This window comes from Bos javanicus, chromosome 13, assembly GCF_032452875.1.
Source record: "Bos javanicus breed banteng chromosome 13, ARS-OSU_banteng_1.0, whole genome shotgun sequence".
NCBI classification, from domain to species: domain Eukaryota; kingdom Metazoa; phylum Chordata; class Mammalia; order Artiodactyla; family Bovidae; genus Bos; species Bos javanicus.
In genome coordinates this window covers 32,138,593-32,165,454 of record NC_083880.1, presented here as the reverse complement: position 1 = coordinate 32,165,454, position 26,862 = coordinate 32,138,593, and the positions used below count along the sequence as shown (strand labels likewise).

Here is a 26,862-nt window from a genome sequence, read left to right as displayed (position 1 = left end):
CACTGATTTTGGGTGACTCAAACTGTCAGGCCTGTGAGTGGTTTACATGAACTATTTCACTTAAATCTCACAACGACCCCACGAGGTAGGTTTTAAATTTATTCTCATTGAGGAAATTGAGGTATGAAGAGATTTTAGTTGCCCAAGTTCACACAGCTACTAAGACTGGTGGAGCCAGGAATTTGGGGGTTGAATTTCAGTAATCTGACTCCAGAGCCTGTCTTCTTAACTGTGTGCTTTAGGAGGAAAGAGGAAGAGTTGTCAGGAGCATGTGTATCTGAGGAAGGTTTTTGTTTGTTTGTTTGTTTTTGAGGGAGATAGAGTGGATAACAGCGAGATACTATGTTTCCTGCGGGAAGGGTTCTTGTTAGCTTTACAGCTACAGATTGCCTCTGTCTGTTCAAACTTTTCTCCTTTGATATCTTGTCACGTCCTGTTTCCCCCTGACTTCCTGTGTTCCGCGCTGCACTGCCATCAGTGCCCTTAGATCACTGGCTCCAGTGGAATCCACGCAGGTGGGGCGATCCGACTGCACCTCCCGCCCCCGAATACCTGCTCCACTGGCTGTGAAAAGCGAAACAGGGTGAAGTGGGGGCTCCTTCCCCAGAATCTCTTAAGAACGAGTCTTTGGCGGGAAGATACCTAGGCCCCTCTCCACATCCAGAAATTTATCTTACTAAAGTCTTGGGCGGGGCAGGGCTACGCCAAGTCCAGGTGGGTTTAGACTCCGTGCACTAGCAAGGCTCCCGTGCACTAGCAAGACTTCCCCGGCGTTTCTAAGAGGAGGTTCCCCAGTCCGTGAGGTTTCCCCGGTAGAGGGCCAAGAGATCGTAACCAGGGGCTCCCAGAACCCCCGCGCCCCCCAGGACCCCCGCGCCCCCGCGCCCAGGCCAGGCGGGCAGGCCTTCGCGCGGCGCGCGCTCCCGCGGGCCGGGGGCGGGGCGGCGGCCGGGGGCGCCCGCTCCTCCCACTGCGGGCGGCCGGTTTGGCGGCGCTGAGCCCCCTGCGCGCGGCACATGGGGCGCCTGACGGAGACGGCGGCAGCGGGCGGCGGCGCTTCAGCGGCGCGCTCGGCCGGGCCCCCTCCCGCTCCCCTGTCCCTCTCGTCCACGTCCCCCGGCTGCGCGGCCGCCATGGCGTCCAGCGAGGAGGACGGCACCAACGGCGGCGCCTCGGAGGCGAGCGAGGAGAGGGAGGCGGTGGGCAAGCGGAGGCGCCTGGGCTTGTTGGCCACTATCTGGCTCACCTTCTACAACATCGCCATGACCGCGGGGTACGTGCGCCCAGAGGGGGCCCTCCCCGCGCCGCCGCGCCCCCGACTTTGCGCGCTCTGGTCGCTGGCAGAGCGTGCCCGGCTCCCGGGAGGGGCGGCGAGGGGCCGGGTGCGCGTGCGCGCGGGTAGCGGGGTGGTCGCGGCGCGGGGGTTCTTGCGGCGCAGGGGTGCTTGCGGCGCAGGAAGGGGGCGCGGGCGGCCGTCGTGGGGGGAGGGGCGCTGCGCCTCGGGGCTTGAATGGAGCGGGGCGGGGGGGCCGGGCCGTGCTCGCCCGGCATTGCCTAATACGGTGCACGGCGCGCTCGGCGGCCGCGGGGCGCGGGCCGGAGGTTAAGTATAGACCTGGGCAGGAATGCGGGGCCGACCCGCGGGGGACTCTGCCCCCGCGGGCGCCACCGCCGCCGCTGCTGGTGAAGAAGCGCCGGGGTCCCACCGCCCCCGAGCCCGGAGCTGTCGGGAGAGTGGCCCCAACCCTCTTTCCCGGTCGCCGGCCCCTGGACTGCACAGCCTCGTGCTCCGGATCGCTGGGCAGAGTTTGCTAACTGTTCCTGTCTCTGCGATTTTTTTTTTTTTTTAAGTAATAGTGCGCCCGAGAGCTTCTTACCTGGGACGATTTTCCAAATACCCTGCGGGATCGGAGTTTGGCACTGGTGTCCAGGATCTTGTGGCTCCGTGACTGATACTCTGTACTTTTATTTCTGGCTTTGAGTGCGATTTACAAGTTAAAGTTACACAATGACTATCATAGCTCTGCAAAGAGCTGCCGCAGTGACTTTTAAAAACCTGCTGGGAAATGCTCTTCCATTTCTAAATGGCATTGCCTTTAAAAAAAAAAAAAAAAAAAAAGCTGTTTTCCGTTATCCCACGAAGTATTACTAACCTCTAGAAATGTAGGGGGAAAGCTTAATATCGAAAACTTTCTCTAGAGCTTACAGAAAACTGTGATTGACCGAGATTTAATGAATGATTTGAGACTGTGCTGAGTACTTTTGTGCTTAATGCCTAACGAGGACTCACTGTGGGGCAGGCACTGTGTCGGTCCATCTAGGTGTAATGTGTCATCATTGGTCCTCTACGACTGTGAGGGGCGCATGATGTTAAATTTGATAGAATGGGAAACTGAGGCACAAATAGATTAAGTAACTTGCTCAAGTTCACGCAACCAGTAAGTGTCAGACTTAGGCTTCAGTCCAGACAGTTTGACTCCAGAGCCCTGTTACTTCTGCTTTCCACTCTCAAGTTTTCTAATCTTGAAAAAGAAAACTAATTGACTCACATGCTACTGGAGAACAGTTGGGTACCCACTGTGTGCTACAGCCTGAAAAACATTGTCTCTTCTGTGCTCATCTAATCCAGTTAATAAACACTGGGGAAGCCTGCCATTTATTAACTTGTCTGTGGTCCCTTTCTTTCCAGGCCACTTTCCCTTTTGAAGGCCGAGTTACCTTTTGAAAAAATGAAGATCAGTGCATACCTCCAGTTTAAAGCCTTCAGTGACTCTGCATTACCTCCACTGGTAATGGAAGGGATTTAGGCTGTCATTCAAGGCAATATCTACCTGATTACTCTTCCCAGTTTTATTGCTTTTGGTATCTCCTCTCAGTCAACTGTGCCCTCAAAGCACCGTGCAGTTTTATTTTCACAGCTCTCTCCGTCTTTGCTCAGGCTGTTCATCCTGTGGATGATATTCCCTGTGTTCCTGCTATGACTTTTAACCAAGTCACCTCTTTGAAGTTTTCTGAGTGTCTTACCCCACCTGGAGCAGAATTAAATGTTCTCTCCGTTGTGTTCTCAAACTTCATTCCTGACTTTCCTACCTGGCTCGGCAAAATCACTGCTTCTCCGCAAACTTGTCTGTCTCCCAGTTGTTCAAAGGCAAGGGAAGCAGAAATAGAATTATCCATATAACTAACTCTTTGGAAGCTTTCTAGAGGCGTTGAGATTTGAAGAAAGAATAGGATTTGCATATGTAGAGGGTGGATATTTCAAGTGAGATGAGTTCTGAAAATAGGCATGAGATGCAATGAAACTTACTGATTTAATTGAAGGGACATAGTGCAGACGTTGTGCAGATGAGGTTGGCAAAGCTGTGGTATGCAAAGTGGGACACACACGTGTACATTGAGTGGTTTGGAGGTTCTTTTTTTCTTTTGTGCCTGCTTTTTTTCCCCCAGCTTTTTTGAGTTGTAACTGACAACCTAACACTGGGAGTTTAAGGTGTACAATATGATTGCTTGATGTATTACTTGGTATATGTATATATTACAAAATGATTTTCATCATAAGATTAGTTAGCACATCTGTCACCTTACACAGTTGCCATGTTTATTTTGGGATGGAGAACATTTAAGATTTCGGATCCTAGCAACTGATTTTTTTTTAAATTGAAGTTTAGTTGATTTACAGTGTTGTGCCAATCTCTGCTGTATATATGCTCTGTAGCGTAGTGACTGGAGAAGGCGATGGCACCCCACTCCAGTACCCTTGCCTGGAAAATCCCATGGACGGAGGAGCCTGGTGGGCTGCAGTCCATGAGGTCGCTAAGAGTCAGGCACGACTGAGCAACTTCACTTTCACTTTTCACTTTCATGCATCGGAGAAGGAAATGGCAACCCACTCCAGTGTTCTTGCCTGGAGAATCCCAGGGACGGAGGAGCCTGGTGGTCTGCCGTCTATGGGGTCGCACAGAGTCGAACACGACTGAAGCGACTTAGCAGCAGCAGCAGCAGCATAGTGACTTAGTTATACACATACAGACACAATTTTGTATATTCTTTTTCATTATGATTTATCATAGGATATTGAATATAGTTCTCTGTGCTATACAGTAGGACCTTGTTAATTTAGTCTATATGTAATAGCTTACATCTGCTAATGCAGAGGTTCTTTTCATTTATTTGCTTGGTTTTTTCGCTTTTAGCAGAACTTTGGAAGGTTTATTGATATTTTTGATAATAGTTTTGAAATCAAACAATATCTGAGAAATGAAATTTTTACATAAGTGTAAAAAAGAAATTGCCTAATTCTGTAAGCTCAGCATGACTCTTCGTTTTTCTTTGTAATGTCTCATGAGAGTAACTGTTCAGATTTTTACTCAAATTACCATACTCAGGGAGGCCTTCCCTGGCTGTCTTCATTTAAGTAGAAGCTGCTTACAAATCACTCCTTATCCTCTTTGCCTGCTTTGTTTTTCTCCATCATGCTTGTTACCATATAACTGTATGATGAACTTTACTAAATCATCTTGTTGCTTATTGGTCTGCTTCTCAGACCCTATACAATGTTAGTTCCATGAAACTCTCAAGAAATATTGGGTTGGCCAAAAAGTTCGTTTGAGTTTCTCCATAACATCTTACAGAAAAACCCAAAGGAACCTTTTGGCCAACCCAGTATTTGTTGAGTAAATGAACGTACTGATATTATAGAGTATGGTAGTTACAATATCTACTCTGTTGGATATTCAGTTTTCATGCATTATTTCACCAAATATTTCCATGTAGTTTTCAAAATTACACTTTTTCATGGTTATATAAAAGTGAATAGAGTTAAGTTACAGTTATAGTCTAAATCATGCCTCTGATCATATTATCCTTTAATTTGTTTCTCTTGAATTACTTGTTTAGGATCAATTCCCAGAGTAGAACTACAGGATGTAATTGATTTAGTTAAGTAATAATGTAATTTAAAGGATGTGAGGATTTTTATGGTACTTGTTCACAATAGATGCTTGGCTAGGAGCATTTTCTCTCTCTTCTTTTTTGCCACAAACACTTTTGAAGCCTGCATGTATTTGTGCATTGTCTTAGGTCAAGTGAGAGGCAAAAGCTAAATATTTTAGGCCCTGTGCTTGGAGAAGTGTTACCAGGGACATTTATAGATTGCAGTAAAAGACGGGATGAAGTAAGTGTTCTGCAGAGGTGTCATGTCTGTAGGTAGGGAGAATCAGAGAAAGGTGTGTGTGTGTCTGTGTGTGTATGTAACCATTGCATTCTAACTGAGCTTTGAAGGATGAGCAGGATTTACTTGGCAGGGTTGAGGAAGCAACAGGAGTTAGGGTACAGAGATGTGACACCACTTGACATGCTGTTGGGGTGAAAACAAGTGGATCTGAAGCATAGGCTGGGACAGAAAGATGTACTGGTAACCTGCCCCTTTGCGCAGGCCTGACATGCTTCCCTAACATGTTTGGATTCTAACCTGTAAGCAGTATGGGAAGGTGATAATTGAAGGTTATGTTTTCACCCCTTTTTAGCCAGGTAACCTCAGATAAGTTCCATAACCTCTCTGACCCTGGGTTTTATCATCTGTCAAAGGAACAACACAACTACTTTGCTAGATTATTACAAGGAATTAAGTGGATATGAAGTGGTCAACGGAGATGCCTGACACATAGTGGGTGTTTAGAAATGATAATTCCTATTCCTAGTGGTGACTTGAAAAGTGCACTTTGTGCAGAAACTGATATATTCTCACTGTGTACATGGTGTGTGTTAGCAGAGCACCAGACCCAAGGTTCAGGCATGTACATTTCTCAACTTGGTAAGTAATAGACATATATTTTATCCCTGGGGAGGATGAATCCATGTGTGGATCTGTGACAGCTTTTGTTTTTTTTTTTAATTGGAGTATAGTTGCTTTACAGTGTTGTACAACAAAATAAATCAGCTATATGTATACATATACCCCCTCCCTCTTGAATCTCCCTCTCACCCGCTACCACCCCACCCCGCTGCATACCATCCCTCTAGGTAATCACAGAGCGGGGCTCCCTGTGTTATACTGCGGCTTCCCACTAGCTAGCTATTTTATACAATGTAGCATATATATGTCAATCCTACTCTCCCAGTTCATCCCCCACCCTCTGTGCCCACACATCTGCACTCATGTCTGTGTCTCTGTTCCTGCCCTGCAGATAGGTTCATCTGTACCATTTTTCTAGATTCCACATGTATGCATTGATATATAATGTTTGTTTTTCTTTCTGACTTACTTCACTCTGAATGACAGACTCTAGGTCCATCCCCATTGCTACAAATGACCCGATTTCATTCCTTCATTATGGCTGAGTAATATTCCATTGTATATATGTTCTACATTTTGTTTATCCATCCATCTGTCAAAGAACATTTGTTTATTTATTTATTCATACAAATTTATTTATTTTAATTGGAGGCTAATTACTTTACAATACTGTAGTGGTTTTGTCGTACATTGACATGAATCCGCCACAGGTGTACATGTGTTGCCCATCCTGAACCCCCCCGCCCTCCCGCCTCCCTCTCCAAAGAACATTTGGATTGCTCCATGTCCTGGCTATTGTAAATAGTGCATTTTATCCATTCAAACCACTCAATGTCTTCAACAGATAAAGTTTTCGAGAAAGAGAAAGGAGGAGAGATGAGTGGATGGATGGAAGGGGGCAAAATGTATAGATTGACATAGTCATAAAAGACATAGCAACTAATTACAGTGAATGAATCATTTCAGTCATGATTTCTTCATTTTTTTTTTTGGCTGTATTGTGTATGAGATCTTGGTTCACTAATCCAGGTCACTCCCATGCCCCCTGCATTGGCAGCACTGAGTCCTAACCACTGGACCACCAGAGAATTCCCCCAATTACGATATTAAAAAATTCTGAGACAGTTGTATCTTAACTCTAAGTTTTGTGATTGAAGAAGTTCTCATTCAATTTTTCACATGGGATAGTGGTGTTTTGGTTCCGTTTATAGACAATAAACCTTTGAGAAATACATCATTAAGCATTTATCAATCATATTATAGAATGTATGAGATTTAATTCAGAATAATCAGAGAGGAAGGCTTGTGGGGAGAGAAGTGAATAGAAGTTTGGATGAAACAAAATTATTTGTAAGATGATATTGGTTGGGTCTTCCTGTGGTCCAGTGGTTACTCTGTGCTTCCACTGCAGGGGGGCACAGGTTCAATCCCTGATTAAGGAACTAAGATCCCACATACCTTGTGGTCAAAAAATAAAATGAATTTAAAAAAATTTAAAAGATGGTACTGGTTGAAGCAGGGCAGTGGCAAACAGGGTTCATAGTACCATTCATGCTCTCAGTTCAGTTCAGTTGCTCAGATGTGTCCAGCTCTTGGTGATCCTATGGACTGCAGCACACCAGTCTTCCCTGTCCATCACCAACTCCCAGAGCTTGCTCAAACTCATGTCCATCGAGTCAGTGATGCTATCCAACCATCTCATCCTCTGTCATTCCCTTCTCCTCCTGCCTTCAGTCTTTCCCAGCATCAGGGTCTTTTCCATTGAGTCAGTTTTTAGCATCAGGTGGCTGAAGTATTGGAATTTCAGCTCTACACCTTTCATTCATGCTCTACACCTTTGTATATGTTTGAAGTTGTTCATAACTTTTTTTTTAAGTAGTGTTGAAATTTTAAAAAATAGGAGATATAGGTGTAGATAACCAAGTTCTTAAAAAAGCAGGTGGTCTCCAAGAGATATTAGGAGAAAAAGAGGCACCAGAAGACCTCTGAAAGAGAGAGCTCCACCTTCAATAAGAATTTTTAGGGTCATCACAGCCATAGCGTGTAAGGAGGAGTTTAGTGAGTGCCATAGGTGTTTAGGAAATGATACATCTCTCCCCTTGCTACACTGTTGTGTCGTCTCCACTTACTAGAAGTATGTCTTATCTCTAATTCCCCAGGACCTAGCACAGTACCTGGCATAGCAATAAATGTTGATACTGAAGCTGAATGAATAAGTAAATGAATCAAGCAAGTAAGAAACCTTCTACATGTGGAACACATGTTTATATTTTCCAAAGAGAGTGTCTAGGTTCATATTTGTGTAATTGATAGCTCTGAAATATTTTTTAAGAAAACTTTCCAGAAAAGAATTCCGAATTGTAGAAGCTCTAGTTGCTTCTGGATATCTTTAAAATTAGAATGACTCAACTGATGGATGCAGCAGTCCAGGGTTACTTAAATGTAGGACCCGTAAGAGAAATTTTGATCCTCATTCTTTGTGATGGAGGGCTTAGGAGGTGAGAATGGATTAGTTCAGATGAGCTTCTGGCTGTATTTATTGAAAAACAGGTGAGAGGTTAGCATAGATGGTTCCATGGTCCTTTATAACCCTAGAGTGTTCATTTCTTTTATTTCCAACAGGTTAATTAGTGGTGGTATTCGCCTAATACTGTACTATTAATAGTTGGTACAATACTGCCACCTATGGGACAACAGTAAAATGTGTTACTGTTAAGGATGCTTGGAGTTTTATATCATGCTTTTAAAAATATACAGAACTTATCATCTCGATGAATCTTCTGATGAATTCTTTGGTAGGGTAATAATTTTTGTTTTGCGCATGTGGTATCTTCCTGGTCCAGGGATCAAACCTGTGTCTCCTACATTGGCAGGCGGGTTATTTACCCTGAGCCACCAGGGAAGCTCCAAATTAAAACAACTTATGAAGCTTGTTTTCTTACTAGAAGTCATATAAGGCCTTGGAATTGAGGATATTGAAAATCATAACATTTTACAACTGGAAGGTACCTGAAACATCCTTCAGATGAGCACACTCAGATGAACCCAGCACAGGATTAAGTGTTGGGTCCAGTGTGGAGTGAAACCATGAGCTGAATCCAGGAAGCCATGGTGCAGTAAAAAGAGAACAGCAATGGGCTTTAAGAGACCTCCACCATGAACTTACTCTAAGCCTTAGGATAAGTCCTTAGATGTCTCTGCATGGTGATTATCTTGTATTGAACAATGGCCTTCAAACTTTCCTAATAACATACTACTATCAGCTGAAATATCTGAGTGTAACACTCTGTATAACTTTAAAAATTACTACAATTTAAATACACGTATTTTTATGATTAGCTAATATCCCCAGGCTGGTAGCTTAACTGGTAAAGAATCTCCCTGCAGTATAGGAGACGCCCACTTGATCCTTGGGTTGGGAAGATCCCCTGGGTCGGGAAGATCCCCTGGAGAAGGGATAGGCTACCCACTCCAGTCTTCTTGGGCTTGCCTGGTGGCTCAGATGGTAAAGAATCCACCTGCAATGCGGGAGACCTGGGTTTGATCCCTGGGTTGGGAAGATCCCCTGGAGGAGGGCATGGCAACCCACTCCAGTATTCTTGCCTGGAGAATCCCAAGGACAGAGGAGCCTGGTGGGCTACAGTCCATGGGGTTGCAAAGAGTTGGATATGACTGAGCGACTAAGCACAACACACCAGGTACAGTGTATACTTAGGGCCTGACCAGTACAGTGGAGTAGTTGACGAGCATAGACTGTGAGATGAGTGGTGGGTTTAAGTCCCAGCTGACTGGCTCTATGGCCCTTTCTCCTATTTCCACAGCAGTGAAATAGGATAATAGTAGGTGCTACCTCATAGGGTTATTGTGAGGATGAAATATTAATATGTTAACTATATATATATTATATAGAACAGTGTCTAGAACATTGAAAGCACTCTACAAGTGTACTTGCTATTACTTTAATACTTCTACATTTCAAAGGTCTTTGTGATAGTTTCAGACATTTGCCTGATTTCATGTCATTCTCACTAGAAAGTGATTGTTCTTTACTTATTCTGTGCTGAGGAGGGAGCATTCCCAGGGTTGAAGTGCTGTTCTGCTATTTTCTCACTGTTCTATTGAATCTGCTTTTCATCCCACTCAATCAGTCATTTCTTCACAGGCACCTTTAAGCCATTTGTCTATTTTATGAGTGCTTTTTAATTAAAAAGTTAAAAATGTGTAATAATTTTTAAATTCATAAATCCATTTAACTAGTCACTTTGGAGACCACTGTTTCTAAAAGCCTGGGGCAGCTATTCATTTCCATGAGTGTGTTATTAAAGATGTTTAAAAGTTACAGGTGATGCAACTTTTTTAAACGTCAAAGAGCTTTTGTAATTGCAATGGGAAAAATGACCTCTTATCAGGGACTCTTGGAGATTGAGTATCTGACTGGTGAGAAAGCTGGTGTCCACAAGTTTGATTTGTGTTTGTAAGTACCATTAATTCACCATAACTACATTTAATGTATAAGTGGACAAAGGAGCTGAGTGGGCTACAGTCCATGGGATCACAAGAACCGGACCCAATTTAGTGGCTAAACCACCACCAAGTTGAAAGGGGTGGGGATGTGCATTTTTTCTTTTTTGAAAATGAACCCTTTTTAAAAAAAGTGTAGTTGATTTACATTATTAGTTTCAGCTGTGCAGCATAGTGATTCAATATTTTTATAGAATATACTCCATTTGAAGTTATTATAAAACAATGGCTGTATTTCCATGTGCCATATGATATATCCTTGTTCCTTATTTATTTTATATATAGTAGTTTGTGTCTTTTAACCCCCTATTCTTGTCTTAATCCCTCTGCCCTTCCCTTTCCCACTTGGTAACCACTAGTTTGAGAATCAGGCTGGGGCTTCCCCTGGTGGCTCAGTGGTAGAGTCTGCCTGCCAGTGCAGGAGACATGGGTTTAATCTCTGATCTGGGAAGCTCCCACATGCCGTGGAATAACTAAGTCTGTGCACCACAGCTATTGAACCTGTGCTCTAGAGCCCATGCTCCACAACAAGAGAAGCCAGTGCATTGAGAAGCCTGTGCGCTAGAGAGTAGCCCCTGATCTCACCCAGAGAAAACCTGCATGCAACAATAAAGACCCAGCACAGCCAAAAGTTATAAATGAATAAAAAAACATTTTTATAAAGGTTAGAAAAGCAGGTTTACATCTGACCTTCTATATGTGTTCCTTCTGCAGCACCACAATTGTTTTTATTTAATGGAAATTATAAAAAACATTAATGGTTCTTATTAATGACTTTTACTTATAGCTATATATTTGTATAAAATACATATTTATACACATACAGCTCTTTACATCAACTCTTTATATAATTATGAAATACTTTATAATAACTTCATTTTTCATAGAGAAACCTACTTCTTCAGTCTGTCAGTTTATCTGCTGAAACCAAAAATACAGTGCACATTGTTTGACATTTGAATGTAGCTGATATTGAATACGGGCTTCCCTGATAGCTCAGTTGGTAAAGAATCCGTCTTCAATGCAGGAGACCCCAGTTCGACTCAGGAAGACTGCTGGAGAAGGGATAGCCTACCCACTGCAGTATTCTTGGGCTTCCCTTATGGCTTAGCTGGTGAAGAATCTGCCTACAATGCAGGAGGCCTAGGTTTGATCCTTGGTTTGGAGGATAGCCTACCCACTGCAGTATTCTTGGGCTTTCCGTGTGACTTAGCTGGTGAAGAATCTGCCTACAATGCAGGAGGCCTAGGTTTGATCCTTGGTTTGGAGGATAGCCTACCCACTGCAGTATTCTTGGGCTTCCTTTGCGGCTCAGCTGGTAAAAGAATCTGCCTGCAATGTGGGAGACCTAGGTTTGAGGCCTTGGTTGGGAAGATCCCCTGGAGATGGAAAGGGCTACCCACTCCTGTTTATTTCCTTGAGGAGTCAATGTAAAAATAACGTTTGTCATTTCTTCCTGTGGGTTTTTGAAAATAGAATAATGAACTGAGCATATTAACACATACATGCTAGTACTGTATAAGTTATGATGTATCTTTTCAGGATTCAGGAGACTTCATTCTGACAGAGCTTCATAAAATGCTTTTCTTTTCTGTAGGTGGTTGGTACTAGCTATTGCCATGGTACGTTTTTACATGGAAAAAGGAACACACAAAGGTTTATATAGAAGTATTCAGAAGACACTTAAATTTTTCCAGACATTTGCCTTGCTTGAGGTAAGTTTTCAACGATGCTTGTTTTTATATCATATTTATTTGAAAATATGTCTGTTGGAGCAGAATCAGTCTTATTTTGCTTATTACTTACTCCCCATAGACTCACTTAAAACCAGTGGAGACAGGGATTTATTTTATGCTATTGACATGTGATTTTTTTTGTTTGTTTGTTTGCTTACAGATAGTCCACTGTTTAATTGGTGAGTTTTTTTTAAATTGATTTTTATGTTTGGCAGAGATTGCATTTGGGGCAGTGGTTGACGTGTTTTTCTTTTTAAGGAATTGTACCTACTTCTGTGCTTGTGGCTGGGGTCCAAGTGAGTTCAAGAATCTTCATGGTGTGGCTCGTTACTCACAGTATAAAACCAGTAAGTGACATGACACTCTGTCTACTTGAGCCAGCAGGAAAGCTTTCTTATTAACAGGAACCCAAAATATTAACCTGACTATATTTCAGGAAGCAGAACCCTTGGCCAAAGAAGGGTTGAGTTTGGATGTAAGTGGGATTGTACATTGAGTTAGCGCATTCATAGAATGGATTTGAAACACCAGCAAACCCCCATACTGGCATTTTTATAGCCATAATACACTCTCCTCTGGAGTTTTGCAGTTTTTAAAATCAGTGTTCCTCTGCTCAATGTTCTGTGGCAGCCTGGAGGGGGAGGGGAGCTTGGGAGAGAATGGATACGTTTGTATGTATGGCTGCTCTACTGTGCACCAGAAACAAACACAGCGCTGTTAATCGGCTATACTCCAGTATAAAATAAAAATTTTTTAAATAAGTAAAATAAAATGAAGTAAATTGTTCCTATTCTGTCACATAGTGAAATGAGAATTTTCTTTTCTGTTGAAGTTGTGTGTATTGTGTTTGATTATGTAATTGAAGTTGTTAGTATAAACAGTTCCTTTTTCCTCATTTAGCATCGAGCATTGTAGCTAGAGACACAAAGTTAATCTAGCTCTGTAGCTCTGAATACTTGGAAAAGACTCAATTAAAAGTTAGAAGAGTTAAGGAACTTAGAGAAAAATAAGCTTGCTACTCATTGAAGCATGACAGGAGACAGACTCGAGTCTAATTAATGGCTTAAAGCCTTTTAGACAAACAAACACCATGTTTAGCATTTCAAGCCACTGGGCCTCTTAAACCCATGACAGAAGCATTTCCCACATGGGCCCTGCTGACCTTCTTGACAGCCTCTGGAGCCTCCTGTCTACTTGAGGACTGCTCTCTGGCCTCCTCTCCTTTCCCTCAGATGCCTGACTTATCCTGTCTGCTTGTGGTGACACATAACCTCCCTTCCATGGCCTGCTGGGCTCATGGCCTCCAGTCTGCATGGGGACAGATGGCTGACCTTCTGCCTTTTACTGCTCTATACTTCAAACCTCTCGACTAGAATCCTTCACTCAGCTGACTCAGTCCACCAATGCCTGCCATACAGACGGCACGGGACACACATGTACACTGGACACACATGTACACGTATAAAATCAGGCCCTCATTCAGATTGCCTTGTCATTTAAGAGCAGGAGGCCAACAGATAAATAAAAGGGATTAATCAGATAAAAAGAGACGCTATTCTGGACAGTGCATACTGGTTCTGAGAGGCTGATATTGTCCTGGGATGGTTGAGTTATTGGCTGGAGCAAAAGGGGACAGAGAGGACCCAGTAGAAATTCAACCATTCCTCTGTTAACAGCATATTTAAATCTGATGTTGGTAAAGACCTAGGTAGTGGTGACTGCATTGAATTGTCTGTATTGCATCTTTCTAACCCTAACTCTCCATTATAACAAAAGGCACGTAGTAAATAATGAAAAAAAAAAAAGTCTTCATGGAGAAAGAAGTTCAACGAACCTATGACTTTCTCTGTAATTCCGCAGATCCAGAATGAGGAGAGTGTGGTGCTTTTTCTGGTCGCATGGACGGTGACAGAGATCACTCGCTACTCCTTCTACACATTCAGTCTTCTCGACCACTTGCCATACTTCATTAAATGGGCCAGGTGGCGATGATGTCTTGTAGTTTAGTTGCTCATGGTGCTGCGCATGCGTGTTTTGTGTGCTGAGCTAACACAGAAAATTAAAATGTATGTCTTAGCCATGTGTTGCTAGGAGGCTGTCATTTTGGATATTAGCAGTTTATAACTTGCATTCTAAAGGCTTAATTTAATGACTAGGGAACAGTCATATTAACATATATCTTGAGTGAAAGCAGTGCCAGACAAATTATGTTAGTCCTTAAATAAATCCCAAATTGGTCATTCATTTTTCCTTGAAAACAAGATATACATCTGTGGAATTATATTAAATCAACTCTTGACCCAAAATACGGCATTTTGTCTGATTCACTAAAATTTTCTTTTTGACAGCTCACAAACTCCTTATTCTACAAAACAAAGTTAGGAAAATAAACTAAAACACTAAAAATAAACTATAAAACAGGCAAGCTTTAGAAACAAAATGGATATTAAAGAAATTTTTGGAAACTTTCAGCGCCTAGAAATTTTTTTAACATGACAATGTTCTTGTAATTGCTAAAAGTGATCCTTACATCAATCAGTCATTAATATTCAACCTATGTCATCTCCACATTTTTAGTATTTTGTATATACAATGTCAGCTTTGTGTGTGTATTAAGTAGCAGAGACAGTTTTTAAACGTCATCCTTATTTGGAATTGTATTATTTGGAAGGAGGACAACATTTATATTTCAAAGGTTCTAAATATAGTTCTCCCAAAGCAACAGTTTTTAAAGTAAAAGATATTCTGTCCTTTTTAAAGGACAAGTTTGCATTGCTCAAGTTTCCAAATGCTCAAGTTTGCATTCTTGAGCAGCTGATATCTTACAAAGTTATTACAAAAACAAGACTGTTCTTTGGAGAACAGATCACAAATCAGCATAGATTTGTTCATTTCATTCTCTTCATACTTATAATCAGAAATAACAGTGATAATAATAACATACCCAGGTGTGAGGACAACAAAATCTCTATCCTCTTCTGATGCAAGAGAAAAAAATAAAATGACTAATAGGTGTGAGAAACACTGGGTGGGGAGAAATGTAGGGAGGCTGTTAGGGTAAGAGATGTCTGTCCCATATATGGCTGTGTACTGGATTGGCCAACAAGTTCGTTTGGGTTTTTGGCCAACCCAGGAGGTAGGTAGATAGATAATAATAGATATTAATAGATAGATGAAGTGTGTTAGTTGCTTAGTTCTGTCTGACTCTTTGGGACCCCATGAACTATACTGGAATGGGTAGCATTCCCTTCTCCAGAGGATCTTCCTGACCCAGGGATCGAGCCCGGGTTTCCTGCATTGCAGGCACAGCATCTTTACCATCTGAGCCACCAGGAAGGCCCTTAATAGATAGATAGATGGATAGATATCCCACATAGGTAAGATAAAAGAGTTTGATGGTATGTATCTTCAGTCTTTAAATTTTTAAAATTTAGCTATGAAAGTAGTATGTTTTCATTATAAAAAACACAAACAGTTTTTAGTCTATATAATAAACATGAAAAGTTCTGCTAGTATTCCTACCCGACTGCCCTGCCCTCCCCTTGGAGAAAGTTGGGAGTTCACCATCCAGACTTTTTCTTATTAACAATGGGAACACACAGATGTGAGTTTTTGAAAAATAAATGAATGACATGATACTTGATTTTTGTTTATATACTGGAGCTCTTGTTTTCTTTTTAAAATTGGTACAGGTCCATTTAGAGCTTGCTCTCTGTCTCTTAATGCTGCATCATATTCCATAGGATGAATGACTCAGTTCTCTATTGCCAGAATTTAGATTACTTCTGGTTTTCTGATACTCTAAATACTGCTTTGTGATATCAAAACAATGCTATATCCATATTTCTGTTATTTTTTAAACAAACTCTGGTATTAGTACATAGCTAATATCAAGATAATCCATATCTAGTGTCAGACTTGTTTTTGATTACCATATACTAAAAACCTAACACTTTTTCTTAAGAATAAAAACTTAAAATTGTCTATATTCCCCTTATAAAAGATAATCACTATTAATTATACTATCAATATATATCCTTTCAAACTTTTTTATGTTCTCTAGCTCTTTTTTTGTGGCTTACCATTTTGTATATAAAGTGAGTGAGTGAATCAAAGTCACTCAGTCATGTCTGACTCTGTGACCCCATGGACTGTACAGTCCATGGAATTCTCCAGGCCAGAATACTGGAGTGGGTAACCATTTCCTTCTCCAGGGGATCTTCCCAACCCAGGAATGAACCGGGGTCTCCCACATTTCAGGCAGATTCTTTACCAGCTGAGCTACCAGGGAAGCCCTTGTATATAAAATAAGGCTTTAAAATTATAATTTGAGCTTAAACATTTTATCTGCTGAAGGTTACACTACCATTTATAAGCGTTTGGTTGGAAATAATTTATTTTTCCTGTACCAGAAAATTTAATCACTCTAGCAATTGGGCCTTTCACAAGATTAGCAGTTTGGAATGTGGCTGGATGCTAATCCCAGAATGTGACTCACTGTCATTTTGCATGACCCCAGTCTTTCAGACCCTCCAGCACCTTTGAAAATACTAATTCAAGATATAGTCTCTTTTTATTTGCTATATTTATAAAATTTGTTTGTGGAAGGTAATGATCTTTAATATTTTGTCTGCCTTTTAGAATGCATTTGCATGTCTTGAATTTCTGGAAAAGTTCAAAATTCTACCATTGCATGTTTAAATTTGCTGTCAGAAATCCTTTGTCAGTTGCCTTAATGGTAAACAGGTTCCTGTAAAATCTTTCAACTTTGAAATGCATATTTTAACATAATACATCATGTCAGTTCATCATAATCACGAATAATTACGTTTCATGTAAAAACTCATAAAGATCCCAAACACCTATAGGTATTTGCCCACCCCATTAAACTAACCTAAAATAGCATTTATATTTATGTTCGAATGTTGAAGCCATTCTTAAATAAAACTTCACTTTAAAAATGGCTTGTTATTTATAAAGTATTGCCCTACTATGATGATTTGGATATTTGGATATGATTTGATTCTATTTATCTGTCAAAAGTGTTCCTAGAAAAGCTCACTGAATAGATAAATGTTTATTGTTATGCTTTCATACTGATTTCTTTTTATTTTCAAAAATGCATTCCCTTAAAAAAGTTTTTGATGACAATTGGGAATCTGTAAGGAAGCATCATATGTTTTTTGGAATATTAGTTAAATCTCTCATGCTGTTGCAGAACTTAGAGACTTGGTGACATACAACCTTTTTAAAGTGCAAATAAAGTCAAATTATGTAATTTTTCCCCATTTCATTGAAAATAATTAGTTTTTATGAATTTGACATACTTTATTCTGAGTGATTTTTTTTTTCAATTAAAGAACAGTCCTACCCAAAAAAAGTCATCTGAGAGCCACATAAAGTTAAAAAAATACTTAAGTTTGAATGTCTTACTTGAGAAAGGAATATCAAATGTTCAGTTATGTGCTTTTAAATTGAGATAGGAAAAGATTGATTTAAGTGATATACACAGAATAGCACAAGGCTGATGAGGACGGCGCTATGCACACAGCAAGGAGGGGGCATGCAGGGACTGTTGAAGAATCATTCTTCTTTCTTTCCCAGTTCATCTATTTTGGCAAATAATTCTGCCCTCCTCTGTCATCTCTTGTCTTTGCATACATATCCTTGGCACATAGAAGTAAGGCGACTTTTAAGTTGTCTCCAAGCTCCTGCCGTATTCACACATTTGACTTCTCTTTACAAATATGTCTTAATTCCAACAAAATGATTAAAATCCAGATCAATTTGCTTGCTTTCTTTTTCCACCAAAATTTTGACCTTAACTTCTGTGGTAACTATTATAGAGCAACTGACTTGGAAAAAACTGATTTTTTTTTTTAAATGGAGAAATGTTGTTACCTGGGGTGCTTGAGGCTGTCCTGTTGGCCCACCAGTGGAGACTTTGCAGGGTACCTCTAACTGTAGGCGGGAGTGATGCCAGGCACTTGCAGGCCCAGTGTGTGTGAGAGGATGACCCGCAATCCAAATGAACAAACTGTGATTTGGATTTTAACTAGAACTTTCTCAGTTCCATTTTAAGCAAGCTAACTATTCCTTTACTATGCAGATTCAGGAAGTGACCCATCTTCCTTTGTTTATCATGAAAGCAATTTTAGACAACATGTTGGTTAGCAGTTATTGATGATGCTTCAGATGGTTTTTATCAGTTTTCTAAAATAGGAGTTTCTTTTAATTAATAACCACAAAGTGTTTTCCAAATGCCTCCAAACAACTATTTTGGCAGTTTCAAAATTTAGATCTAAAATTAGAATCGTAACTGGCCTTTTAAAAACATAGCATTGGATCAACAAATGACTAGCTTCAGGGGAAAAAATCAGTCAGTGTGATTCCAGGTGTCCAAGCAGCTACTTTTACAATATTTTACAGTGCTTATATTTACTTTACAATAGACTGTAATAAATACTTGTGTTATTTATCATACTTAAAAATCAGTCCTTGACTTTAAAATTTATAGTTCAGTCCTATAAAGTAACTTGACTTCTTACTTTATTAAGATCTTGCTGTTTAAAAGGGGAACTGCTAGAAGAAAAAACCTGACAATAATTAAATTACTAAGCGAATGATTAAAGTATAAAAAATTAACTTTGTATGTGAGGTTAATATAAGTATATAGGAAGGAGAATTTTTAAACTTAAAGTAATAGCAAAAGAATTATAAAACCCAGTAATTATTCTAGAAAAATAATTCTCAGATTATTCTTTCTCCAGATATAATTTTTTTATCATCTTATATCCTGTTGGAGTTGCTGGTGAACTTCTTACAATATACGCTGCCTTACCATATGTGAAGAAAACAGGAATGTTCTCCATAAGACTTCCCAATAAATACAATGTCTCTTTTGACTACTATTATTTTCTTCTTATAACCATGGCTTCATATATACCATGTAAGTATGTATCTGTTAGCACTCTGATGTAGCATACACTGTGAAAGTGCTTCGAAAGATGTCAGAAGATTGACATATATATTCTATGATATATGAAATAGATAGCTAACCAGAATCTACTATACAGCACAAGGAACTCTACTGTGCTCTGTGGTGACCTAAAGGGGAAGGAAATCCAAGAAAAGAGGGGATATATGTGGACATAGGGCTGATTCACTTTGCTATACAGTAGAAACAAGCACAATATTGTAAAATAACTTTACTCAAAATTTTTTTAAAAAGGGAGAAATCATGTCTTACAAATACGTCAAAACCTCTGTTCAGTTCCATAATTTGAAATAATTGAAAGGCAAATTGTGAGGAAAAAAGGTAAGTAAATTAACACACAAATGACTGCCTTCTCAAAATCATTTAAAAATAAGCTTAGTATGATTTATGTTTTTAAAGAAAAGATAAGCCTACAGTGAACTCTTTGAAAGCATTTAGAATTATGTATCTGAACAGAAATATTTTATCCAAGGAAATCTGAGGTCATTTTTATTCATTAAGCACATACTTATAAAAAATGTCCCAAGGTGCTTTTTTTTTTTTTTTTTCAGTAACAACTCTTCAATTTATTTGAAGCAATTCACTTTCAAAAACTTTAAATTACAGCAGTCACAGAAAAAAACAAGGGTCAGAAACAATAAAATAATAATCAGTACTGACTTTTTTTGTTTGTTTTTAACACTGTCATGGCTTTATTCAAAACACAGTTGCACAAAAGTATTAACTTCAAAGTTTTCAAGGAGGGTCTTGAGGAATTTAACACACTATATACATACTGCCATACAAAGAGCATTAAAATAGGACCAAAAACTTCTACAAAATATAAAACCCACCCTTACTTATTTGCATGAAAATATCACCCACAAAGCTAAATAACTCTTAGAAAGTTATTTGGAGGCTCTAAGTGTTGTTTTCAAACCAAAGAACTCTTAATTTTGATCATTTCGATTGCACAGTAAGATGACTGATAACAAAGTCAATATATAGATTTAACTTTTAAAGTATCTTATAATCTGGCATATTATGCAATAAGAATTCTTAAAACAGGGTATTATAATTGTTAAAAAGGAGTAAAATGTTAGCCTTTTGGAGATTCCAACCCCCCAACTAAACTTATCCCAACAGTTTTATTTCAGTTATGCAGCTTTTTTAGTTTATCCAGAAATAACTTTGTAATTTTTTACTTTAAAACCCTGTCATACATTTTAAACTAAGAAAGAAGTAATACTATTCTTAGTAATTTAAATGTGTCCCAGTATGAAAGTGTAACCAACTAATTTGCTGATACTTTTTAAAAACTTACACATATTCAAAACAAAGGGGAAAAAATTTTTAGCTAGCCAAAATTAAGAAAGCAATTTCCTTGAACATGGAGCCTCCACAACAACAAAAAAGATGTACTTGCCTACTCATAATATTATATTTAGTAGTTGTATAAGGAAACACACACTCGGTTATCCCAAATGTTTCTATTTTTAATAGACATCTACCTGAAAACAAATCTTAATATTGATTTAGTTTCAAATATTTTCCCAGCTGTCCAGTGTATTCCAATTAAATGCTATAACTGGTAATAATGCTTTAAAACTATACAAAGAATAAAGGTTCTGCTCAGAAAAATTAGAACTACTTTGCAGTGTGTGCATTCTTAAGTCGGTTCAGTCATGTCTGACTCTTTGCAGTCCCATGGACTATAGCCACTCAGGCCCCTCCGTCCCTGGGATTCTCCAGGCAAGAATAATGGAATGGGTTGCCATGCCCTCTTCCAGGGGATCTTCCCAACTCAGGGATCAAACCCGCATCTCTTATGTCTCCTGTACTGGCAAGTGAATTCTTTACCACTAGTGCTACCTGGGAAGCCCATGCTTTGCAAAGTGGTATCTAAATCATTTGGAAAGCTAATCTGATTTGAATGTCTCATTATTACCAGGCAATTGTTCTGACTTTCAGAGAAGGCAATGGCACCCCACTCCAGTACTCCTGCCCGGAAAATCCCATGGACGGAGGAGCCTGGTAGGCTCCAGTCCATGGGGTCGCAAAGAGTCAGACACGACCGAGTGACTTCACTTTCACTTTGAGGAACACAGTGCTGCTTCCAAGAGTCTCCTCTGTTCTTTTCTTTCTCCATCTTCCTAAGTCTGTATATCTTGTCAAGAAAGATTTACAGTAAGCAGAGTCTGTTGCATAAAACTGTATTGATAATAATATCCGTATTTCAGAAAATACTCAGTTTCTTTCACTTAGCTTGTTTAAGACTGACACAGGTCTGAAAAGGTGGTTGAGGTATAAAACAGAGTCATCCTGGGTGTCCCTATTTCCCAACTGTTTTTTGAGAAGAGGGAAGGGAGTGAAACAAGAAAGGAAGGTGATCATAAGAGAATCACTGAGAGGAAAACAACAGTGCACACTTAAAATAACAACCGTTGGCAGGCCATGATCTTCAGCTGGAACAAGAAAGGGCTCACCTACATGTCTCTCAACTCAGTATAAGCAATTTTTCCTTGAAAACAAAAATCTTAGTCACCTAGCTTAAAAGGTTTTAGAAGGCTCCACAAATGCCATGAACTATATTGTTGAATAGAACCTTTACTATTCTGCTCCTACTTTCCAAGCTATTCGTGTGACAAAAAAGCACTCAATTACCCTCAGCCCAAAAAAAGGCACTGCCTTCATACTAAAGATCTCCGGGTTGCCTCTAAAAAAATAACCAACTTAGCATTCAAGAGACTATTTTCATTCCAGATTTCAGCCAACTGTGATTTCAGTGAATTTATAAATAACTTTAAAACCCTATGAATGAAATGCACCATACTATGCCTGTGTAAAAGCGATATTTTAATTATGCTAAAAATGACTAATACAATGAGCTTTAATTAGAAAATTTAAGATTCTAAATAAACTGCTAGGGAATTTCACAATGGGGGGGGTCAATGAAAATTTTTCTCTACATACAATATGATCATTAACAGACTAGTTAATCTTATTTGGAATGATAAGGCAAAAATAGTAAAACCACACTTTTCCTATAAAAAGTTACAACATTATATTCTGGAGGGATAGCTATCATACAAGAAGAAACAAAGAAGATGTGATCACTCTATTGCACACCCAGGAACATTAGGAAATCTGGTCTTAGAATGATCTAGTCATCTTCTTCCTCTCCATCATCTTCAGCATCTCGTTTCCTCTTTTCCCCTCGAAGACCTTCTTCTTCCTCTTCTTCTTCTTCTTCCCCTTCTTCAACATAGTCATCATCATCTCTTCATCCTGAATTTCTTCTTTCATCAAGTATGAGAGGCCTACCTCCTCTTCTCCCTCTCCCAGTTCTGAGCCTGCTTCATCTTCATCCTCATCCTCCTCTTCTTCTTCCTCCTCTTCCTCATATCCTTCAGGTGGACCAGCTTCATCTTCTTCTTCCTCTTCATCATCTTCATCTCCATCCTCATCATCCTCCTCTTCTGAGTCTGGTGCTTCATTATCCTCCTGGTCAAATCCATCTAAGTATGTGATTTGCTGCAGCAGTTCAAAAATACTTTCTCTGTAATCTTCCAGGTTTGTGATCTCACAGTTAAACAAGTCAAGACTCTTCAAATTTTTAAGATTTTGCAAAGCTTCTACTGTACTGAGATCTTTGATTTTGTTTCCACTCAAATTGAGGTAGGTAAGATTTGGGCATTTCTCTGCCAGGACTTCCAAGCCTCCAGAAATTATATTGTCACTAAGTTCCAACTTCCGAAGTTTATTTAAGCTGGGCAGCCGGGCCAGTGAACTTAGTTCCACATTAGCCATACTCAGAAACTCTAGTTTTTTAAAAGTATCATTCAGGCCCTCAATTTCCCCATTGACACAGAGGCAATTATCAAGGACCAATTCTGTTACCTCCTCCGGGGCTCTGTCCCTTAACTCCAGGTTAATCCTCTTCTTCATCTCCATGTCCTCCTCCTGCTCTTCTGCTACTACTCTCCTCCCTTACCTTTTCCTGCTTTTCCTACTACCCCCAACCCTAAATTTTTAAAAGATTTGGAAATGAATGAAAAGAAAGGCAAATATAAACGCCCACCACCACCAGATAGGTATGGGGAAGAAAGAAGAGAATCGCAAATGGAGTCCAAGGAGTTGGGACTCTAACTCGGCTGCCCCCACCTCCTTGTCCACACACTCGCGCGCGCACTCACACGCACACACATACACACACCCTCAGTTCCTTCCCCTTCAATGGCTGCTCGGAGACTCCCAAGGTGCTTTTTAGTCTTATGTGTGTTTCCCTATGTACTAGAAAATAATGAATGAGCTACTTTCTTAAGGTGTTTCTAATAACTCAGCCTTTTCACTAATTTCTTCTCATCTTTGAATAGTTGCAATGAATTGATGAGACTCTATTCATTTCATTTAAATACAGAATGGTGTATCTTTATGTCAGATTTTGATAATCACTACCAGGAAATGTGAAGATACAGCAAGACTGTTGTTTGCCCTTGTCAATAAAATTAGAGACTCTGAGGTCAGTGCAGGAGAAAAAAGAAATGAGAAACATTTATGGAATAAAAAATCAACATTGACACAGTATGAAATATTTCATTTAGAGAGGATGAGCATAAAATTTGGCCACTTCTTTGGGGCCTCCAACTTTTAAGTTTTTCTGAAGTAAAAATTGATGTGATGGTCATATAGTGTTTTTATTTTTAGTTTAATTTTTTAAATTATTTTTTTAAATTTTTTTAAATTAATTTTTAAAATTATTTGGACTATAATTCTTTTACAGGTTGGTGTTCATTTCTGCCATATAACGTTGTGAATCAGCCAGAAGTAATACATTTATAACCCCTCTTCTGGAGATTCCCTCCCAGCTCCCAACCATTCCATCCATTTAGGTCATCACAGAGCACCAAGCTGAGCTCCCTGTGCTGTATAGCAGCTAGATATCTGATTTACATATGGTGGTGTATATATGTCAGTGCTACTCTCTCTATTTGTCTCCCTTCTCCCTCCTCCCCTATGACCCCCATGACCCCAGCATTCACTGCAGCACTATTTACAAAAGCCAGGACATGGAAGCAGCCTGGATGTCCACTGACAACTGAATGGATAAAGCAGATGTGCTACATAAATACAATGGAATATTACTCAGCCATAAAAAGGAACAAAATTGGGTCATTTGTAATGATGTGGATGAACCTAGAGCTTGTGATACAGAGCAAACTAAGTCAGAAAGAGAAAACCAAATATTGTATATTAATACGTACATGTAGAATCAGTGGTACCAATGAACCTATTTGTGGGGCAGGAATAGAGAGAGATGCATACATAGAGAACGGACTTGTCATATGTTTTTATTCCCTGATCTTCTCTCTTCTCAGTCTGACTCTCCTCTTTTTCTCCACCAGAACGAGTTCAGGGGGGCTCAGGGACGCTAAGCCTACAATACTTGTTTCTTTCCCTGATTTTCGCAGCATCTAGTGAATAGCAGCACACCTGGAGCAAAACCACACTTGTCCCCTGATACAGGTTCAAGTCTTGAGTTCCCTTTTTCTTCACAGTCACTGAGGCATGTCTGTGAAAACCCAGGGTCCAAGAGATCATGGTTTGAAACCATGAAACCAGTAACTTGTTAAGAGCGCATTTTCAGGTGTCCTGTGAAGACTGGCCTTTGCCAGTAGCAGCTTCTCAGTTTATCAGGCTGTCAGTTACCTGAGACCCTGCTCCTGCTGGAGGATCAGTCAGTCAGTAGGGGATGTTTTTCACCTGATGATTAGTATTAGTTTTGATGTTATTGTTTAGTCTCTAAGTAATGTCTGACTCTTTTAAATGCTTTGCCAGTTACAAGTATAAAAGTATACTTTGAGTGCTTATCTTAGCACTCAAAACAAGTCTGATGTAATAAGGATGTTATAGACGTATTTGCAAAACTTGGTCAGTTAGCTTTAAGTCTACATTGCCTGAATATATTTAGACTGTTAGATATAATATGATGGTTACATTTATGAAGGTGGATAGTACCTACTTAAATAAAAAGTAAAATCTTTGATGCATTTTGGCTCCATTTGAGCTAAATTCTATGAGTACTTATCCATAGTTCCCTGAGCAAAATATTCAGAGCTTGTTTTGTCATTAAATTCATTCATTTTGGTTATTCTGTTTATCATTTTCAGGTATATTTTTTACATTTGTATTATTTATAGCTGATGTTAATTTGCTCATCCACTAGCATTTACCCTATAATTCAAAGTACTGGTTCAAATTGACTCAAAATAATTCTCCAAATTCAACAGGGTGGACAACCATTTGTTTAACTAATCTAATACATGTGCATTTGTGTGTTTGTAGATAATAGACCACCCTTATGCCCAACCAGTAGGGGTATTTGCTCTGGGCCCACACTGATCACTTTTCCACACAGGACCCCTTTCCTTCAGATCACATCCTAGAAAGCTGGAACCATGGAATTTGCTACCCAGATGGCACTGGGCATGCATCCAGGGACTGCCTTGCTCTCTTCCCCATGTGCACGTCCCTGAGACAAGGGGAAGCTATTTGGGAGGTGGATGGATGCAGCTGGGTTGCGTGGGGTTGGACATCCACACAGATGTTCCTGAAACCCCTCATGACATAGGACAGCTGTTAGAACACAGAGAAGGGGCCAGGTTGCTTTGTGCTGCACTGTTCTGGCACAGTACTCCTAAAAGTTATAGAAATCTTCTTTTTTCTTAATCAGAGTTTAGTTGCTTTACAATGTTGTATTTCTGCTGTACAGCAAGGTGAATCAGCTATACATACGCATATATCCCTTCTTTGTCACCACAGAGCATTGAGAAGAGTTCCTTGTGCTATACAGTTGGTTCTCATTAATTACCTATTTTCTGTATATCAGGGTATACATGTCAATCCCAGTCTCCCGATTCATCCCACACGCACCTCCCCCACTACCCCGTGGGTGTTCATATGTTTGTTCTCTATGTCTGTGTCTCACTTTCTACTTTGCAAATAGGTTCATCTGTAGCATTTTTCTAGATGCACATATATGCATTAATACATGATATTTGTTTTCTCTTTCTGAATTACTTCACCCTGTATGACAGTCTCTAGGTCCATCCAGAGTTATAGAGTTCTCAATTCAAACATGGCCTTCCACGTCATTATAAAGAGATATTTAAGAACATATTTAAGTTTACTAAAAAAACTGACAGTTTATGGCATTAAAACATTTAGGCATATGGTATAGGAGCCTCCATTTGTACCCTTATGCTGAGCCCTGTAAGGATTAGGGCGGTAGCCATGGTGCATGACGGGCTTGCTCTCAAAGATCACCATGTTTGAGAGGCTGCAAGTATAAAACATTTCCAGCAAAAGCTTACCTTCTTGTTCTCTTTTCTCCATTAAGTGTTTCCACAACTCTACTTTCATATGTTACGTCAGAGAAGAAAGGTGCTTCATGGAGAGGTGATTGTCGAAAAGGATGATTAAATGATCCCCACAACAAGGTGCTTTTTCCAGAATAACCAGGATTACTTGAGTCCAAGTTTTAATAACAAGAATAAACAACTTGATAAATATTGCGGGTTGTATTATTTCTTAAACTATAACTTGGGGCATGTGGTATTTGCCAATATTTGTCTTCAGATTGTGCCAGCTCCATTTGCTACGAGTATAAACTCCTGGGTAGGTGATGATCATCAAAAAAAATAATTGGGTATATTACCTGGGTTGGGGGTGGGGCAAAAGCTTCAGTAGTTTTTAAGTTTCACTAAGTAATTTTTGCTACATAGGTTCAAAGCTTTTAAAATCAATATTTAAAAATTAGTTTAATGATTTAACGT

The 26,862-nt window shown here is 39.8% G+C and overlaps 2 protein-coding genes across 3 annotated transcripts; one reads left to right on the top strand and one right to left on the bottom strand.

The window, feature by feature from the left end:
* On the top strand, positions 1-26,598 carry HACD1 (3-hydroxyacyl-CoA dehydratase 1). 2 transcript variants are annotated; one of them, XM_061436156.1, is made up of 7 exons: positions 1-85; positions 11,913-12,030; positions 12,212-12,230; positions 12,310-12,398; positions 13,912-14,033; positions 18,822-19,000; positions 26,427-26,598. In XM_061436156.1, the coding sequence occupies exons 2-7, from the start codon at positions 11,935-11,937 to the stop codon at positions 26,507-26,509; spliced, it is 588 nt and encodes a 195-aa protein (XP_061292140.1). In that variant the 5' UTR covers positions 1-85; positions 11,913-11,934; the 3' UTR covers positions 26,510-26,598. The 2 variants fall into 2 exon arrangements, with proteins under 2 accessions (XP_061292140.1, XP_061292139.1); XM_061436155.1 differs by lacking the exon at positions 1-85 and adding an exon at positions 962-1,273.
* LOC133259111 (acidic leucine-rich nuclear phosphoprotein 32 family member E-like) lies at positions 19,705-23,274 on the bottom strand. Its single transcript, XM_061436157.1, is given in 2 exon segments — positions 19,705-22,309; positions 22,312-23,274. Coding segments are annotated over 2 exon segments (789 nt in total). The 5' UTR covers positions 22,982-23,274; the 3' UTR covers positions 19,705-22,190.
* Positions 26,599-26,862: the final 264 nt, after the last annotated feature.

Coding starts and splice junctions, on each gene's coding strand:
- HACD1 (XM_061436155.1), top strand. CDS start 1,017: ATGGGGCGCCTGACGGAGACGGCGGCAGCGGGCGGCGGCGCTTCAGCG. Junction 1,274..11,912: donor AACATCGCCATGACCGCGGG/GTACGTGCGCCC, acceptor TCTTTTCTGTAG/GTGGTTGGTACTAGCTATTG. Junction 14,034..18,821: donor TACTTCATTAAATGGGCCAG/GTGGCGATGATG, acceptor TTCTTTCTCCAG/ATATAATTTTTTTATCATCT.